General features: G+C 38.6%; 1 protein-coding gene across 3 annotated transcripts in view; it reads left to right on the forward strand.

The window, feature by feature from the left end:
• The first annotated feature begins 1,100 nt into the window (after window positions 1-1,100).
• The window catches only part of LOC133564579 (myelin protein zero-like protein 2), a 48,021-nt gene continuing 28,906 nt past the window's right edge, over window positions 1,101-20,215 (forward strand). The window contains exons 1-3 of one of the 3 annotated variants that reach the window (XM_061918972.1): window positions 1,101-1,401; window positions 2,331-2,395; window positions 12,807-12,890. In XM_061918972.1, the coding sequence (XP_061774956.1) occupies window positions 1,356-1,401; window positions 2,331-2,395; window positions 12,807-12,890 (195 nt within the window). In that variant the 5' untranslated portion in view covers window positions 1,101-1,355. The remainder of the gene's footprint in view (window positions 1,402-2,330; window positions 2,396-12,806; window positions 12,891-20,215) is intronic. The other 2 variants (XM_061918970.1, XM_061918971.1) reach the window with 2 other exon arrangements.

Here is a 20,215-nt window from a genome sequence, read left to right on the forward strand (position 1 = left end):
AATAAAATACTTCTTACCATTAATCCGACTTCTTGAACAGGTGCGGTAGAAACCGGATGGATGGATGAAAATGCATGAGAACGTTTTGTATTTTGAACGTTATTTATATATATATATATATATATATATATATATATATATATATACATATATACATCACTACGCTGCTGATCTGCCTCCGCTTGGGATGGTTTCCTGTGGACGGGACTCTTGCTGCTGTCTTGGATCCACTTTGAACTGAACTCTCGCGGCTGTGTTGGAGCCACTATGGATTGAACTTTCACAGTATCATGTTAGACCCGCTCGACATCCATTGCTTTCGGTCCCCTAGAGGGGGGGGGGGGGTTGCCCACATTTGAGGTCCTCTCCAAGGTTTCTCATAGTCATCATTGTCACTGGCGTCCCACTGGGTGTGAGTTTTCCTAGCCCTTATGTGGGTTCTTCCGAGGATGTCGTAGTGGTTTGTACAGTTCTTTGAGACATTTGTGATTTAGGGCTATATAAATAAACATTGATTGATTGATTGATTTTTGACACTGTGATTTCCAGCGGAATTATTCATTATTTTAATCGTGTTAAGCAATGTCAGCTAAGATTTATCTGAGAGCCAGGTGCAGTCATCAAAAGAGACACATCTGGCTCTAGAGCCATAGGTTCCTTACCGCTGGATTAGGGGGTACTTGAATTTAAAAAAAATGTTGACAGGGGGTACATCACTGAAAAAAGGTTGCGAACCACTGCACTAACCCCTGCTCCACCGTGCTGCCACTTGACAACACATTGTGTCCAACATTTTAAACAAGGATAAAATAAGTCATATTTTAGGTTCATTTAATAGTTAAAACAAACTGCACATCTTGAAAAATATCAGATTGTGTTTCTATATTTAATTAGGCAATTAAAAAACAATAAACAACCCTACTTCCTGTTAGCCGAGTTAACTTCCTGGCAGTCTTGCTAACGTCCATTAGATTGTATTATCATTTCTTCACATCACGACTTACGAGTTTGCGTAACATCCTTTGTGTCGTGCGCCTTTTACGCAGCGGCAGAACCGGTTGGGTGTGTTTTTTTCCTCCCTATTTGGATGTAGCTGGAGAGAGATGGTCGACGATGAGGCGGCGAGGAGGATTGGCCAAGTGGCACTGAGGTGGGCGGGAAGCTGCAGAGTCTGACTTGAGGAAGACCAGAGGCGAGTCCGGACGCGTCCTGGGTTAGACGTGGAAGTAAGAAGGCGAGACTCCCGAGTTTGATTTGTCTTCCAAAGGGTTGTCCAGATAGAAGAAGTTTGGACAACGCGGGTTAGTTCGTTGTCTCCGGGTTTCTCGATCACTGAACAGTCAGTCAGTCTTCCAATGTGCGTCAGAGGAATTCTTCTCCTGTGTGGACTCGCAGCTTCAGGTGAGATTAAACACTTTTATGTTTCTTTCTCACGTCGTTAGAACTATTTTAGTGGGGGTAAAGTTCCCCCTTTTGAATTAGAGATGATTTTTCAATAATGTTGAATGTGTTCTAAACCACTGGTTCTCAAATGGGGGTACGCGTACCCCTTTGGGTACTTGGAGGTATGCCAAGGGGTTCGTGAGATTTAAAAAATATATATTCTTAAAATACCAACAATTCAAAAAATCTTTATAAATATATTTATTGAATAATACTTTTAACAAAATATGAATAAGTTCATAAACTGTGAAAAGAAATGCAACAATGCAATATTCAGTGTTGACAGCTAGATTTTTTGTGGACATGTTCAATAAATATTGATGTTAAAGATTTCTTTTTTTGTGAAGAAATGTTTAAAATTAAAGGCCTCCTGAAACCCACTACTACCCACCACACAGTCTGATAGTTTATATATCAATGATGAATTGTTAACATTGCAACACATGCCAATACGGCCTTTTTAGTTTACTAAATTACAATTTTAAATTTCCTGGGAGTTTCGTCTTGAAAATGTCGTGTAATGATGAAGTGTACGGAAGACGTCACGGGTTTTTAGGAAATATGAGCGCTGCACACACACACAGCTAAAAGTTGTCTGCTTTAACCACATAATTACACAGTATTTTGGACATTTGTGTTGCTGAATCTTTTGCAATTTGTTCAATTAATATTGGAGAAAGATGGAGTTGGGAAGCTTTAGCCTTTAGCCAAACTAACACACGGTGATTCCTTGTTTAAAATTCCTGGAGGTGAAACTTTACTATGGATCAGAGCGCAGTCAAGCAAACATGAATCACGACGGAATGTCAACCAGCAGTTTTCGGTGAGAAAATTGTGGTAAAAAGTTGCTTCTTTTTGAAAATGTTGAGTTTGTGCCGTTCATAAAGCTGCCGTCGACTCCCCTGAGACATTGGCGTCAAGACACCCGTGGACGTACACCTCCGACTATCAGGTACTATTTAACTCACTAACACTAGCAACACAATAGAAAGATAAGGGATTTCCCAGAATTATCCTAGTAAATGTCTCTAAAAACATCGGAATCCGTCCCAATGCAATCTCGTTTTTGTTTTTTACTTATTTTTTTTAATTATTTTTTTTCTCTAGTCCGTCGCCATCAATATCCTCAAACACAAATCTTTCATCCTCGCTCAAATTAATGGGGAAATTGTCGTTTTCTCGGTCCAAATAGCACTTTTTGTTGGAGGCCCCCATTAAAAACAATGTGAGGAGCCCTCACACGTGTAACGTCATCGTCTGCGACTTCCGGTAGAGGCAGGGCATTTCTCTTAACACCGAAAGTTGCGAACTTTATCGTGGATGTTCTCTACGAAATCCTTTCAGCAACAATATGGCAATATCGCGAAATGATCCAGTATGACACATAGAATGGACCTGCTATCCCCGTTTTAATAAGAAAATCTCATTTCAGTAGGCCTTTAATAAAGTATTTCTGATTCTGATTGCAGCGCAGATAAAAAAAAAAAACGTCCACATAAATACATGAAAGACATGAAAACACGAGGGGAAATATTAAAAAACACAAAGGACATGAAAGACATTAAAAAAAAGAGCACAGCCTTGACGCAACCATGTGATCATATCGGGAAAAAGTCGCTAAAAAAATCCATACATTTTCAGTACACTTATTATTTTATTTTTCACCTCCTTCTTTCACGTGTATTTCCAAACAAAGTTATTTATTTCAAGCCCTGATATTTGTCTCTTTTATGTTTTTAAAACAGTCGACAGGAGGCTACGTAAATAGTTGCTCTGTTGTGCTTAGTTGATTACTTGTCAAACATGACAGTTTAGAACAGTGGTTCTCAACTTTTTTTCAGTAATGTCCCCCCTGTGAACATTTTTTAATTCATGTACATCCACGGCTAAACTACTGACTAAACTACTACCACAACTTGGTTTACTATTTATAAAATATAATAATGTTGGGTTACCTGGAACTTAAAATAGGCCACCCGGCCTGAATCCACACTTCCCTTGCCAAACACCTTCGTTTCCCAGCCCTCATGCTTGGATAAATAGGCCTTCATGCCATCTACGCATTGTTGGGAGACTGTTTTGCTGTTAGATCGCGTCCAAATTTGCAAAGTGCGCGAGATTTTTATGGACAAGTTCCATAAATATTGATGATAAAGATTTTTTTTTTTTTGTGAAGAAATGTTTAGAATTAAGTTCATGAATCCAGATGGATCTCTATTACAATCCCCAAAGAGGGCACTTTAAGTTGATGATTACGTCTATGTGTAGAAATCTTTATGTAATTGAATCACTTGTTTATTTTTCAACAAGTTTTTAGTTATTTTTATATATTTTTTTCTAAATAGTTCAAGAAAGACCACTACAAATGAGCAATATTTTGCACTGTTATAAAATTTAATGAATAAGAAACTGATGACATAGTGCTGTATTTTACTTCTGTAATCTTTTTTTTTTTTTAACCATAAATGCTTTGCGCTGATTAGGGGGTACTTGAATTAAAAAAATGTTCACTGAAAAAAGGTTGAGAACCACTGTTCTTAACTGCCATGTTTGACAAGTAATCAACTTGGCTCAATAGAGCAACTATATACGTCGCCTTCCGTCGACTGTTTTTAAAACATAAAAGAGACAAATATCAGGGCTGGAAATAAATAACTTTGTTTGGAAATACACGTGAAAGAAGGAGGTGAAAAATAAAACAATAAGTGAACTGAAAATGTAGCGATTTTTTTTTTTGTGACTTTTTCCCGATATGATCACGTGGTTGCGTCAAGGCTGTGCTCTTTTTTTTATGTCTTTCATGTCCTTTGTATTCTTTAATGTTTCCCCTTTTTCTCTAGTGACTCAAAGCGCTTTACATAATAAAACCCAAAATCTATCTATCCATCCATCCATTCATTTTCTACCACTTGTCCCTCTTGGGGTTGCGGGGGGCGACCCCAAAAGGGACAAGCTACAATCTCAGCTACAATCGGGCGGAAGGTGATGTACACCCTGGACAAGTCGCCCTTGGCACTGGGATTAGGCGGGTAAAGTGTCTTGCTCAAGGACACAACGGCAGTGACTAGGATGGCGGAAGCGGGGTTCGAACATGGAACCCTCAAATTGCTGACACGGCCACTCTATCTACCAAATAAGCTATACCGCCCCAAAGACCAGAACAGGATCGCTGAAGGGTCTGCCGATCTATGCCTGGACCCCTGAAGAGGGGGTCCAGACTGAGGCCAAGGGAAAAAAACCCTCATACCATAGCACAGATCCCTATTACACATGTGTAAGAGGAAAACATCAAAGAACACAAAGGACATTAAAGACATTAAAAGAGCAGAGCTGATGCAACCTGCCACTTCTACATACAGCTATGAATAAAAATAATCTAAATAAACTCTTATATAGTAAAACTACATGCACGTTCACGCCCAAATGCAGTAACCATTTAATTTGACGCTTTTGCATTATTTACCACAAGTATCCAACATTTGTAAGTCAGAATAATTGAAAATGATCATAGATCCCTTAAAACTGTTTTTATAATGTGCAATTAGACTAAAGTGGTTTGGACTCGATTGAACATATGAACAAATCAACATTTATGTATCAAGGAAGTGGTCTAAGATGTAAAAGAGCAGTAATGTTCGTATTTTCTATTCTCGTACTTAATCATTAACTAATTTTTAGTAAAAAACTATAAATATCCATTTACCGTTAGTTTTTTTAGGTTGTCTGTTATAACATATTTAGTATTGTATCAGACTAGTTGTATCGGTGTTTCTGAAAAAGCGACCCAAACACACATACAAAGGATTTTTACAGCTAAATTATTTAAAAATATTTATTTATATTTTATATACCAGCCCCCACAAGCATTTTTTTCTGTCAATGTGGCCCCCGAGTAAAATTAAGTGGGTTGTACTTGTATAGCGCTTTTCTACCTTCAAGGTACTCAAAGCGCTTTGACACTACTTCCACATTTACCCATTCACACACACATTCACACACTGATGGAGTGAGCTGCCATCAGTGCCATGTGTAATTGCTAAGCCCTGCCTATCTTCCAATTGTGGTAACATCTCTAAGTTTTCAGTCATTGTATTTTACAATCAAACAATCACGCATAGGGATGGATACTGAATTTTTTGTAATCCATGCCAACAAAGCAAGTATCTCTGATAGGTAGCACTCAAAAGTAAGGCTCCACTTTTTAAATTGTGCTAGCTCGATGCTAGTTTACATTGGAGATGTTCCTTATACAGTACATGCTTCTGATTAGCATGAGAGATTGTACATGCTGATTCAAAACATTTTCACACATGGTAACCAAAACTAAAACAAAAATACATGTTGCACTGAAACACCTGATGTGTAATTAGTACAGTAAGTGCTACCTTGCCATTTTGTGGTGTACATATCTGCGGTCTTAGTGCATTAAAGATTTTGAAGTATCTATCGAGTACCATTGCGATTTGAGTACCTATTAAAGTTTTATGTTAAAACTACTTAGGTCGAAGTGTTTTAAGAGCATTGGAATTTTTTAAAGTATGTTTGAAAGCTGTGTGGAGTGTGTGTGGAAGGCTTATGAACACATTCAAGGGGAAACACATATTTATGGAATTTTGCTTATTATTCACGGTCCTTATGTGAGATAAGCACCAGGGTTTGTTAATAAGGCGGCCGCTTTAACAACAAAGCGCCACCGCCAAAAATAAAGTCAGTACGTCTCTCCAGCACCCAGCATTGTCCCACCCACAAAACCATCTGATTGCTTACACGCAGAGCTGTAACAGCCAATCAGCAGTGCATATTCAGAGTGCATGTAACAGCCAATCAGCAGTGTGTATTCAGAGCACATGTAACAGCCAATCAGCAATGCATAATCAGAGTGCATGTAACAGCCAATCAGCGGTGTGTGTTCAGAGCGCTTGTAACAGCCAATCGTATTCAAAGCGCATGTAACAGCCAAATAGCAGCGCGTATTCAGAGCGCATGGACTCAGTGCTCCTTTGGTGGATTGAGCAGAAAGGTGAGCTTACGGCAGCGGACTCCCCCCAAATAAAAAAAAACACTTCCAAGTCAACTAATAGTAACATCACTATGAGCCCGTTGTCGTTCTAGAAACATAAGCGGCAGCTCAACTCGCTCGCAGTCCTTGAGGTGAAGACTAATTAGCTTTTAGCGTAATGTTAGCTCACTGCGTGGTGTGTGAGCGTGTGTGCGTGTGTGTGTGTGCATGCATGTGTTACGGACAGCATAGCCGAGAAAGACTAGCATTATTGACCTACAGTTAACAACTAAGTTATTTCACTTTACCTATTTCTGTGTTGATTAAGCTGTGTTGAAGCAGCAAACAAGGACATTATGTTAAATGAAGAGTTTCCTTAAGCTGTCTCTTAATAGTTGATATAATAATGTAACTTCATCATAAAGCCTACATGAACTCCATAGTCTCTCCTATTGCTGTTGTACTATTTTTTCAGCTATAGTTACATTAATCATTAGTAATGTAGCAGCCTAGTTTTGAATGGCAAGGTCCCTGCTATCAAATGTTGATTACAAATATAATATTTACATAATAACAATCAACTACAGGCTTCCCAAATGCTGTAATATATTAAGCATGATGAGTTGAGCCTGTCAGCATGTGGCCCCACTTTTAACCCCTTTTTTTTTTTCCCAAACACTTATTGCAAACGCTTACTTACAGTAAGTCATTAATTTGACTTTGTAAGTCATTATTTTAGTATCTCAGGTAACTAGGACTGTTTTGTTTTCACGGAAAAAATATCGAGATATATATCGTATATCGCTATTCAGCAAATGGAGCGGAAAATAAAACCAAAAGTTGGAGGCTTCTTCACGCGACGAAGACAACCTACGTCACCCCAGTCTGTAGTCTATTGCCCCCCCAGGCTGTGGTGGCAGCGACGAGGTGGAGACGTGATGGCGACAGGCCGAGTTACACCGATCCTTACATCCACCCACCCCCTTCCTCGGTCCCCTTCTCCTGGAGAGTCACCACCTTTACTAACACATTTTCTGGAGGAAACACTGAGAACACATGATTTTCTTTTTTTATGCATTCTAACTCGTAAATAAACGTGAGCAAAAGTCAGTTGACAATGGCGCCAACTGGAGTCGCTCTATTCCCCCTAAGAAGTACCCGAAAAAACACCTTCCTCAACAACTGCAAGGTTTCTACTTAAGCAAGAGGAGGACATACATTTAAACACACAGCATGCAACAACAAATCAATGAATATAGCAGCAGTAACGCTAGCACGGTGCCATAGATACAACAGGTACTACAAACTCACCATCTATCATGTTATAGTTCTATTACCTGTGAAATTGAAATTATGCCGTCTCATTTAGATGGGCAGAACGGGAGACACAATCTCACCGGCTGCGAGGCGGGCCGTAAGTTTCATGCCTGTCGCATGGCACTATAGCCTTTCCTTTCATCGCGGCAGGGAAGTGTACAAGCAGTGACCTAAAGCTTGCACCCATTGGCCACAGGGCTACTGATTTTCAAGAAGTGAATGTTCAATTGTAGTCGAAGGAAAGTTGCATGTTTTCCTGCAACCACATTCTCACTCAGTTATTTCCATTATTCAGATGGAACTCATAAAATTTGAATATCGTGTAAAAGTCAATTGATGTCAGCAGTTTAACTTCAAATGTGAAAGTAATAGGTGATATTACCTAATTATATGCAAAGTGAGATATGTCAGGCTGTAGTTATTATAATTTTGATGATCATGGCTTACAGTTTCTGTTGAAGACCCCACATTTTCTTAGATTTTCAATACAAGGTTTTCATACACTGTAAGCCATAATCATCAAAATTACATTAAAAGAAGGGTTGAATTATCTTGTGTTGCATGCTATGTACATGATAGTTTCATCTTGTAAATCTAAACAAACCATTCTAATATTTAGAGTGTCACCAATATATTTTCTAGGGAGATGACAAAAAAATTCTTAAACGTCTTAACGTTCTAAAAATGTTGGTATAAATCTTACATTCTTGAATAATTTTTACATATGTTTTATTTTGTTGTATTCTACAGAATAATATATATATATATATATATTTTTTTTTTTTAAGTTTTTCTCTCTGCTATGTGCCTCTTAAGACCTCACTGTTGGCTTTGTAAGGTTATGTTCACTCTAAACTAAACACAATTGATGCTAATCCACCTTTTTCCAAACGAGAATCGATAAAAGAACAGTTAAAGAACTGAATCGTCAAGCAGAATCGGAATAGGAAATTCATATCAATTCCCATCCCTACACCGTATACAGATGACCAACTGCTCGGTTTATGTCCAAAACCTTTTTCTATCCAGATGAGAGGCATAATTTATCATCTAGAATTTACTTTAAAAAAATACATGTGTTTTTGTCTCTTATAAGGCTTGTGAATGTTAGGCAAAATTTTAAAAAGTGCAGTTCATTCTTTAAATGCATCTAATATTCATAAAATAGATAGCGTCCTTACTTGTGGAAATTCATTTACCACAGGGGCCTGGAAGGTAACCCGCATTGAAAATTGAGGGAACACTGTACTTACAGGCAAACACTCTGTAGGGCTCAACAAAGACAAGACTGGCACATTCAACTTTCTAACTAAGACCTTGGACAAACTAAAAGTAAATGTGTACTTGCAAATTAGATTTGGAAGTCTAAGAAAACTAAATATAATAAAGGAACAGCAAAGTTATCAGTGTTAAATACATATATATATATATATATATATATATATATGTTATATACAAATGCAAATTTATTATCACATTATCACACACAAAATTACAGAAAATTGTTACTGTTGAGTACAGGTTTTGATGGCCAGGTGCAGGGAAAACTGTACCCACCCCTAATCACGCACCTATTTGGTACATCAAATTATAACTATATATTGTATTGCATGATGATAAGTTCACAAACAACACCACAAGCTTCTTTGAATCGAGGTAGGGGGGGTGTGACATTTCAAAAGTACTTCAAACGTCAGATACAATACTGATTGTTTGTGTGAGTGGGAAAGCGCCACAGGGACCTCAGCCTGCGTCTTCAAGCGCTTGCCATGCGTCATAACCTGGCACAATGACTGGGCCAAATAGCCACCAGGGAGGGAATCCACATCGGAAGCAAGAGAGTCATACCAGTAATTGCCAATCATCCAATCATGAACACATTGTGTTTTGTTATCGTGGCCTCAGTCGTTTCCTGCCTATTGATGTGTTTGTTGTGTCCAAACAGGTATTTAAATGGCACCGTTTGACGCAAACAGTTGCAGGATATCCAGGATATCAAATAACACAAGAACTGCATGAGCAGAGTGGAAATATTGACTACCTCTATCTTGTTGTTAAATCTGTCAAAGAACTGCATGAGCGTAGTGGTAATATTAACTACCTCTATCTTGTTGTTAAATCTGTCATAGCTTATTCATAGTGTCTTGTTTTATCAACCAATGTATCACTAATCACAATTCATTCATTAGAGGGATTCATTTTCAGTTAATCCCTGTTTAGTGTATCCAAACCCTTCCACAGTGGCGGTGTCCCAAATCACTCATCTCCATTCAGCGTCAATTAGGGTTAGACTCCAAAAAAACTATAAAGAAAAGCGGGAGCTCAAAAAATGGCCAACTGAGGTCATATATTGAAGCCACTCAGTGACACATCATCGAGGTGACAGCTACGCTGTTAAGGGGGCAGTTTGTCTGTTGGAAGCCTAACAAATACTCATGTTTTCAAATATCAAGATTTTGATATCAATCAAAATAGTCGTGATAACGGTTTTTGTTCAATTGTCCAGCCCTAGGTTTATGCAACGTACTATCACACAGCCACACTAGCTGGCATCCATTACACTATTACAGTCGAACCTATTAATGGCGACAACCTGTCTTAAGTCGATCAACTCATCAAGTCTGCTGTTGTCGACATGAGAGGCCCACATGGGTAATTGTAGGGGTGTGGGAAAAAATCGATTCGAATTTGAATCGCGATTCTCACATTGTGCGATTCAGAATCGATTCTCATTTTTAAAAAAAATCTTATTTAATTTTTTTTAATCAATTCAACAAAACAATACACAGCAATACCATAACAATGCAATCCAATTCCAAAACCAATCCTGACCCAGCAACACTCAGAACTGCAATAAACAGCAATTGAGGAGACACAAACACGACACAGAACAAACCAAAAGTAGTGAAACAAAAATGAATATTATCAACAACAGTATCAATATTAGTTATTATTTCAGCATAGCAGTGACTAAAAATTCCTCATTGACATTATCATTAGACATTTATAAAAATAAAAAAAAAGAACAATAGTGTCACAGTGGCTTACACTAGCATCGCATCTCATAAGCTTGACAACACACTGTGTCCAATGTTTTCACAAAGATAAAATAAGTCATATTTTGGGTTTGTTTAATAGTTCAAACAAATGTACATTATTGCAATCAGTTGATAAAACATTGTCCTTTACAATTATGGAAGCTTTTTTAAAAAAAAATCTACTACTCTGCTAGCATGTCAGCAGACTGGGGTAGATCCTGCTGAAATCATATGTATTGAATGAATACAGAATCGTTTTGAATCGGAAAAATATCGTTTTTGAATCGAGAATCGCGTTGAATCGAAAATATCGATTTATAATCAATTTGCGACCCCAAGAATCGATATTGAATCGAATAGTGGGACACCCAAAGATTCGCAACCCTAGTAGTTTCTGTGAAAAATAAGTCCATGTCTATTTGTGTTGTAGTATTGTTAATTTAATCATTAGCGCATTTGTGATAAAACAGTTTGGTAGTTATGTCAAAATATTTTTTTTTTAGTTTTTTTCGTACATTGTTAGCCACCGGAAATCCTTTTATTAACCTCCTGATGTCTGGCAAAAGTTGCATGGTTATTTTCAGTTATGTCACATGATGGATGACAGTATGAAGGCATTGCAGTGATCTTGTGGGGGGCAAACCGGCTAGAGAATTGGGTTCAAATCCCTGTTGAAAGTTGAAACATATATGTGAGTGTTAGTTGGTTGGATGTGTTCTGTGCCTTTATAAAAGAGCTGCAGGACTGAAGTAATAAGCCTGAATGAATCAATGTGCTGAACAAATATGGGGTTGGTGTTGGCATGTGGATTGGAAAAAGGGTGTGTTTATAGTGAGCAGGGATCCACATCCACATCCACATCAATCACGTCATTTACTTTTGGTTTTGTTCTTCTGGGGAAAACTGTCTGACTTGTTCAAACAAGCAAACTTGAGTGTTTTTGTGAAGAATTTGCTGCACCTCAGGGTCAGCACATTGCAACTATGTTGTGAAAATACTTACCGTATATAAGGCAGTTGATAGCCAATAAAAAGTAGCATTATGTTACACCTATACAGTACGCAAGCACCCAAATAAACCGTTATGGTTTTGACTATTGTAGACCTAAAACTAGTCACACAAGCATTGTTAACTGCACTATTTTACATTCTTTTGATGTTAAAACATGAAGACAATCTTTTGTGTACTTGCCCTTTATACGTGCAGAGTAAGTGTATTACTCAGGAACTGAGTCTCATCATATAAAGCTCTATCAGCTCACTTTCCAACAACAAAAAAAGAAATTCTAATATTCTTAACATTTTTAACTCAATGTTGCTTTATAACCAATTAAATTCTTCCATTTCTGGCACAGTGGTTATTATCACCCTTTTCCCTCTTTTGCCGTCACTGGCCCACTACTGCAGCATCATTAAAATACACACATATACAACACACTAAAAAGTTCACAAGTGATCACGCGCTTAAAGGGGAACATTACCACTAGATAATTATACTTTGATGTTGCAGAAAAAAGACCATATGTTTTTTTTAACCGTTTTGGCGATTTAAATGCCATTCAATTGTTCGCTGTCGGAGCGATGACCTTTCACCCGTGATGTCAGAACGGGAAGCAATCCGCCATTTTCTCAATCTTATTACACACACCAAGTCAAATCAGCTCTGTTATTTTCCGTTTTTTCGACTGTTTTCCGTACCTTGGAGACATCATGCCACGTCGGTGAGTTGTCGGAGAGTGTAACAACACGATCAGGAACAGATTCAAGTTGACTTACATGGAGTGTGCATCGATTAGCACGGCATGCTAATCAATGCTGACATGCTATTTAGGCTAGCTGTATGTACATATTGCATTGTTATGCATCATTTGTAGCTATATTTGCATCCAGTCTTTCCCTCCACACACATTTAATGCCAAACATACACATACCAATCGACAGATTCAAGTTGCACCAGTATCAAAAGATGTCAAAGTCCCTTGTTTGTTCTGCCCATTTTACCGACGATAGCGATGCTACAACAGAGATGTGTGGATATCCTGCAACACTCAAAGCAGATGCATTTCCAACGATAAAGTCAACAAAATCACAAAGGTAAGTTTTGTTAATAATAATAATAATAATGATGGATTAGATTTATATTGCGCTTTTCTATTGTTAGATACTCAAAGCGCTCACAGAGAAGTGGGAACCCATCATTCATTCACACAAGGTGGTGGTAAGCTACAACTGTAGCCACAGCTGCCCTGGGGTAGACTGACGGAAGCGTGGCTGCCAGTTTGCGCCTACGGCCCCTCCGACCACCACATATCATTCATTCATTCATCATTCATTCACCAGTGTGAGCGGCACCAGGGACAAAGGGTGAAGTGTCCTGCCCAAGGACACAACGGCAATGATTTGGATGTCAATAGGTGGGAAGCAAACATGCAACCCTCAGATTTCTGGCACGGCCGCTCTACCCACTACGCCATGCCGCCACAATGATTATTGTTGATGTTATTGACTTATGTGCTAATCAGACATATTTGGTCAATGCATGACTGCCAGCTAATCGATGCTAACATGCTATTTAGGCTAGCTGAAAGTACATTTGTAGCTATATTTGCATTCAGACTTTCCCTCCACCCACATTTAATGCCAAACAAACCTTTAGCAATCGACGGATTTACGTTGCTCCAGTGGTCAAAAGATGCAATCGTTGGTTAGAAGGCGATCGCCGAATAGCTTCAATAGCTATAGCTATAGCTATTGAGCGAATAGCTTCAATAGCTATTCGCTCAATAGCTTCAATTTCTTCTTCAATTTAGTTTTCGCTATCTGCCTCCACACTCCAACCATCCGTTTCAATACATGCGTGATCTGTGGAATCGCTTAAGCCGCTGAAATCCGAGTCTGAATCCGAGCTAATGTCGCTATATCTTTCTGTTCTATCCGCCATGTTTGTTTGTATTGGCGTCAAACAGTGACGTCACAGGAAAATGGACGGGTGGATTTACAGATAGCGAAAATCAGGCACTTTAAAGCCTTTTTTCGGGATATTCCATGATGGGTAAAATTTTGAAAAATACTTTGAAAATTAAATAAGCCACTGGGAGCTGATTTTTATTGGTTTTAACCCTTCTGAAATTGTGATAATGTTCCCATTTAAGTTTGTAAAGGTGGGTAACAAAGATAATATAAAATAGTCAGTGAAGTGCACATTTCGTCTTGGAAAAAGGCATGTAGTAACTAATGGATTTCCTCCAATGTTGGCAGACATTAAGGGACATGAATGGACTCCCATAGTACACCTATTTCTGATCAGTATCAACAAAAATACTATACAATACGTTGGTGTATTTTATATAAAGGATATGTATGAGGTATTTGGGGGTATTAAAGGCATTTATTTAACAAGATATATCTATTGGCTTTGACGACTATACCCACCTTGTCATATTTTTGATGTACAGTATGTCATAGTTAAAGTACTATACAACTGCCATTGTAAGAGTTACTATCTTACTATCTGTTGGCCCATGTAACTTGAGACAGTGAAACAATAAGTCCTTCGCAGGATAGCAATACACAGATAATGTATAAAAGAAGATTAAAACTAGGGCTGCCAAGGTTAAGCCATGTGATTAATTAAAAAAATTATCACGTTGCCATATGAATGAATGATGATTAATCACACTCAATACGTGTCCATGCACTAAATTAATCTGATTTCTCAAATAGTTTGTCTCCAAATAAGCATTCTGCAGCTCAAGGAAACACCTTAACCAGATCGTGTTTGTTTTTGGTAAAGTTGGACGAACACACCTGTAGTATGCGATTGGAAACCAGATCTCTTGAGGGTGTGTGTGTGGTCGTAGACAACACTTCATATTGCGCATGCGTCAGTCTCAACGTGCGGTATATAACTCGGTAGCACATACCATTCAATAAAATCATAGCGACAATTGTAATAAAGAAGAGACTGTTTATTTGCTTCACAAATTAAAAACAGAACATTTTGAAGTAAAAAAAAGTATACATGATAGATTAAGAAATGTAAAATGCTGGCTTGATTAGGACTCCAGAACGAAATTTGAATGAGATAAAAGATAATGAAGATTAAAGGCGAAAAATAAAGCATAAACAAAACTCTTCATGCAGCATTTGTGCACTCTAAACTGATTAACTTACCGCACAACTGGCAAGATATTCCAGAACAATAGCGACCTTATCTATGGAACAGAATCAGCCGGCGCATGAACTGTATTTTCTTTCGGCTTTGAAACGCCTTCCATTGATCCACAGAGCTTTTTGAATGAACTTCAACACATTCAAAAGTTTTGTTTCTTCAGTCTTTCTTTGCATCAGACCTATGTAATGTTTGTAATCTGTTCCAATATTACTGCGGACATCAGTTACAACACGTTTTATGGATTTGCAGATGGTTAGTGTGGCGTGATAGGTTAAACGGAAAAGTAATTCATCTATCCGCGCTAAATGAAATGAGAGTGTGAAACACTTGGATTTCAAATGTAGATGTGGAAAAAAAAAAAAACTATTTGAGACATCAGACTAATTTAGTGCATGGAAATGTAGTAAGTGTTTGTTCTGGCGGCCGAAAGGCAGTGCGTTTTGCACGGGCAGTGATCATGTCACACGCTAGTGTGATGATAGCTGGAGCGATGTGCTCTGCGCCCTTCTAAACAAACTCCGACTGAACTTTAGGTAAAACCGAGGTAATTATTTAGTGTTTCTTTCTTATCATCGTTTCACATTACGTTTTAAAATAGCATCTTAAATCGAAACATTAACGTGCTGATGGCATCGCTAGCATGAACGACAGCAAACTATGTTCGCTGAGTTTATATGCATTTAACACACACACACACACATATATATATATATATATATATATATATATATATATATATACAATGCGTTTTTGAAATGCACAGCCACCGCACAGAGGACATTAACATCTGTGAAGACCAACTACTGTTAGTTTGTACAAAAGAAGAGATCAGCACTGTCACCCAAAAATGAATATAAACTTGTTTGTGTAATCCATGGTTTGTAATTAGATGAAGCCCAGCAGAAAAGACAGACCGTAACGAGGGAATCGAGAGGCACGTTCTTTATTTACAACTGTCATGTCTCTCGTCAACACACTGGCTTCTCGTCTCTCTCTCTCTCTCGTTCTCTTTCTCTCTGTCTCTCTCTCACACACTCTTCCGGCTTCAAGAACAGCGCTACATGTCACAGCCTGTCCAACTGCCCCAACAAAATGAAAAATGGCTTATATTTGTTTAAACAATGTGTCTTTATTACATTATCTATTAAAAGACTGTACATCTGTACCTATTGTTATATTATTACTGCAGATACTTTCAAAATGTGCCCTTATTTCTTACTATACTTACTGTCAGTCACCAAGTTTTAAGCAAATCAATGACTTCCATCCATCCTTTTTCTACCGCTTATTCCCTTTGGGGTCGCGGGGGGCGCTGGTGCCTATCTCAGTTACAATCGGGCGGAAGCAGTTCAGTAAAACAATGTAAAAAACGCACCTGCATGACATTCTGACTACCAAATAGCATTTATATGCAAATATTGGGATATTTTCTTAAGCAAATTTTATTTATGCAAGCATCTGCGATTAACCACAGTTCAAGAGTGTGATTAATCTGATAAAAAAAATACTTGACAGCCCTCATTAAAACAGATCATTTACCGTATTTTTCGGACTGTAAGTCGCAGTCTTTTCCGCAGTCCAGCGGCTGAGACCCGGCCAAACCAAAAAAAAAATGTTTATATATATATATATATATATATATATATATATATATATATATATATATATATATATATATTTTTTTTTTTTATAGTTTGGCAAACTCTCACCCCCGGCCAAACTACAAAAAAAACGCGACTTATAGTCCGAAAAATACGGTAAGGGATGAGTGCAGACCCAAATAGCCTTAAACCATAGAATAAAGTTAAAAAAAATTACAGTCTGCATGCTGTTCCATCTGTGCTTAGTTTTCTACACAAATTTTGTGTAATTTTCTTGAGTTTTGTTCCAGATTGTGATTGTTTTGTCTGGCTTAAACAAACACACAAAGCATTGGCTTTGTTTTTGCTACTGTTTATTTTCTGCTTTGATTCTTTTTCCACCATGTTCGTTTTTAACTAGCAGCCTGATGGGTTAACAAATCTCACGTGCGCCAACCTGTCCTGACTTTCTGGTTTGGCACACACACACACCCGCGCGCAAACACACACACACACACACATACACTGTACTTAGCAAAAGGAGAGCGAACAGATGGCTGTTGTTGACTACAGCATACCAGCGATTCCATTGGTTGTTTAGACTTCAGTTACATTGTGTCGCCCTTGTTTGTACTCCTTGCCCGGGATGTAAAAGTTTTGTCTTTACTACAGTTTCTCTATCCCTAATCTACCCACAACAATAGACCCATCAAACCAAGTTTGACTTTGTTTCTCAACATGCTGACTTGTCTTGACACACCTAGGATCGATGTGTGGCCTTTGTGTGGGATTGTCTCAGGGAGTGTGCTAGTTGACAATGGTTTGAGTTTGCGATCACGGCCGCAAAAGGGACTCGGCCCACATCAGTGGAGGCAAGGTGCTCCTTTTGTTCAAGTGTATCAAGACAAAATGTCATGGTCATGGTCACCCCCGACAGCGATTTGGAATAATGTTATCACTGAAAGGGATCTAGAAAAGGGATTTAGCTGACCCTCAACAGAGTAGTTGTGGACGGGGGAGGAGACTGAAGAATTTGAACATGTTGGCTAAGAGTAGAAGAATGAAGATTTAACCCGTATAAGGAAGGGTGGGGATTTTTGGCTCCTCACAATTTGATTACGATTACTATTTAGGGGTTTAGATTCCACAAAAAAATATGATTATTTAACATCTTTGTTATACCTTTATTATTAATTTATCATCTCTCTTGGGTTGTTGATATGTGCGGTAATGTGCTGCGTAATTTTTTTCAGTTTTTAGACATGATTGCACACAGCACAGAATGACACGGAAGTGCCATCATTATATGCACACAGATTCCACATTCGGGCTTTTCGGGCATGTCAACACAGCTGCCTTTTTCAGGCAGTGGTTTCTGACAAGCAGTCTGTACTGCACCCTTTTATACTGTGGACAAAATTATAGCTGACTTTTTAAGTAAAATTGGGTACAGTTGGGGCCTGATTTACTAAGATCCAAATGCCAAGTGCAGGGTTTCCCCTGGAATACCACTATATACGTGGCGGTGGGGGTGTGGGGAGGGCTGTGGTCTATTTTACATCATCATGTATATATCACATTATATTTTTCATGTGCAATGATGATTATATATATTTTTAAAAGGCTACAAACAAATGTTTTAGGTATACATTAAACAAAAATTAGTGTTATTAGTTAGTAATAACACCATTAATAATATAATTAACACTTTGTCTTATAGCAGAATCAGAATCACATTCAGCTTTAACATAACGCAGCTTTCACCATAGAAAAACTGAATTACTTACTGCACATTTATGTCATCATGCTCCTACCTGTGGCATTTTGCTATCAAACAAGAAGCAGAAATTTACCACTTTTTATGAGCATTTTAGAAGCAGTCCGGTGCATCCACAATAAAACCCACTTTTTTTTCGTGCCCTTCAAAAGCGCTCATGGGAGAGAGGCTGCGCTTACTGTGCTCTAGATGCAAAAAAATACATACCCCAAGGAGTTTTGGTATATAGAAAATACGTTAATGTAATTCCAATCAATAAAAGTTTATTTATATAGCCTTTAATCAGTGTCTCAAAGGGCTGCACAAGCTACAACAACATCCTCGGCTCAGATCCCACATTTCGAAATGAAAAAAAAAAAGAGTGCCATTAAAAAAACACCAGCATATATGTCTGTTTTATTTCTGAGAGGCCATGCAAATATATTGACACACACATTCTCTGTTCCTCGTCTGTCTTTGCAGTGTGAGCTCAGTGTGAGCACCATTCCTGCAGCTGTGTGTGTAACTGTCAGTTTGCACACACTTTTCAAAGGTGCTAAAAAAAATAGTGCTCGCAAAACGATGATTAGTGTTGATAAATCATATTGCGCCTGTTGTGTAATATTGTTATCTTCTCCTCCCAATATTGTGGGCCTTTTATTAACCAGTATATATTCTGCATAATAATGAAGACAGAGACGCAAAATGGATAGCATGCCTTATTCTGCTCACTTAACAGTCACAAAACACTGTGCAAACGTTTAGTTTCCCCTATGCATGTGCTATCAAGTTTGTATGTTTAAATACACGTAAAGCTTTAGTAAATCGGGCCCTTTGTTTTTAGATCATATTGTTTTGTATCTTATTGCTTTGTATTTTATCTACTTACACTTTAGTGAAATAAATGTGTAATAAAATATACAATGTGACCTTTTATTGTCCGGTCGTTTACATGGCGTCAATGTAGAAATATACTGCACCACTCCTCCATACGTCATCAACCGTGTTCAAGCCCTACGGCGATGGAGAAGTGGTGACGGGAACAGGCAGAGGATGCTACTGGGAGTTTTTAGCCATGACTCTGCACGCAGGCGGCTGTGGGGTGATGGTTGTCCACTGTACACAGGGGTATGCAGTGCCCTTATCCTCCCACAGCGACAGAGCAGCCCTTGTTAGGGATAGCACTGCTCTCTCTGTAAGGGGAAGGGGAGATAAAAGGATCCATAAAACAAAGCTTACCTCATGAAGCTCCTGGCAGGAAACTGCACCTGCCTGGGCATCCAACCAAGGGGTCGAAATAACAAGACGAAGACCCTATCCTTTGCGGCATGGAATGCACGGATTATACAAGATAGAGGAGATACACCAGAGCGACGTAGTGCGCTCGTTACCAGGTTGCTAGGTCAGTTCCAGATTGACATAGCAACCCTGAGTGAAACCAGATTCAATGGGGAAACGCAGCTCAAGGAAGTAGGTGGAGGTTACATCGACACCCCAAGAACCTCTGGCGTTGGATTTGCTATTCGCACCAAGCTTGCAAGACAGCTTGACAGCCTACCTCATGGGATCTGCGTCTCAGGCTCACAAAGGACTGCTTTGCCACTGTCATCAGCGCCTACTCATCAACCTGCAAAGTGTTTTAGGTCACACTATGTGAACTTCTATTTGTGGAGGACTGTGTACTGGTTGCACACTTCTACGAAGACTTACAATTCTTGACGCATCGCTTTGCAGCTGCCTGCAAGCGATTCAGACTGACAATCAGTCTTGGAAAGACTGAAGCCATGCTTCAGCCCTCACCATAACAGGCTGACAATGCACCACAGCCTCCTCATATCATCATCAACAATACAGACATAGAGACAGCAGAAAACTTCTGCTACCTGCGTAGCGCTGAGATGATGTAGCG

Source organism: Nerophis ophidion, linkage group LG13 (genome assembly GCF_033978795.1).
Source record: "Nerophis ophidion isolate RoL-2023_Sa linkage group LG13, RoL_Noph_v1.0, whole genome shotgun sequence".
In the NCBI taxonomy this organism is placed as follows: domain Eukaryota; kingdom Metazoa; phylum Chordata; class Actinopteri; order Syngnathiformes; family Syngnathidae; genus Nerophis; species Nerophis ophidion.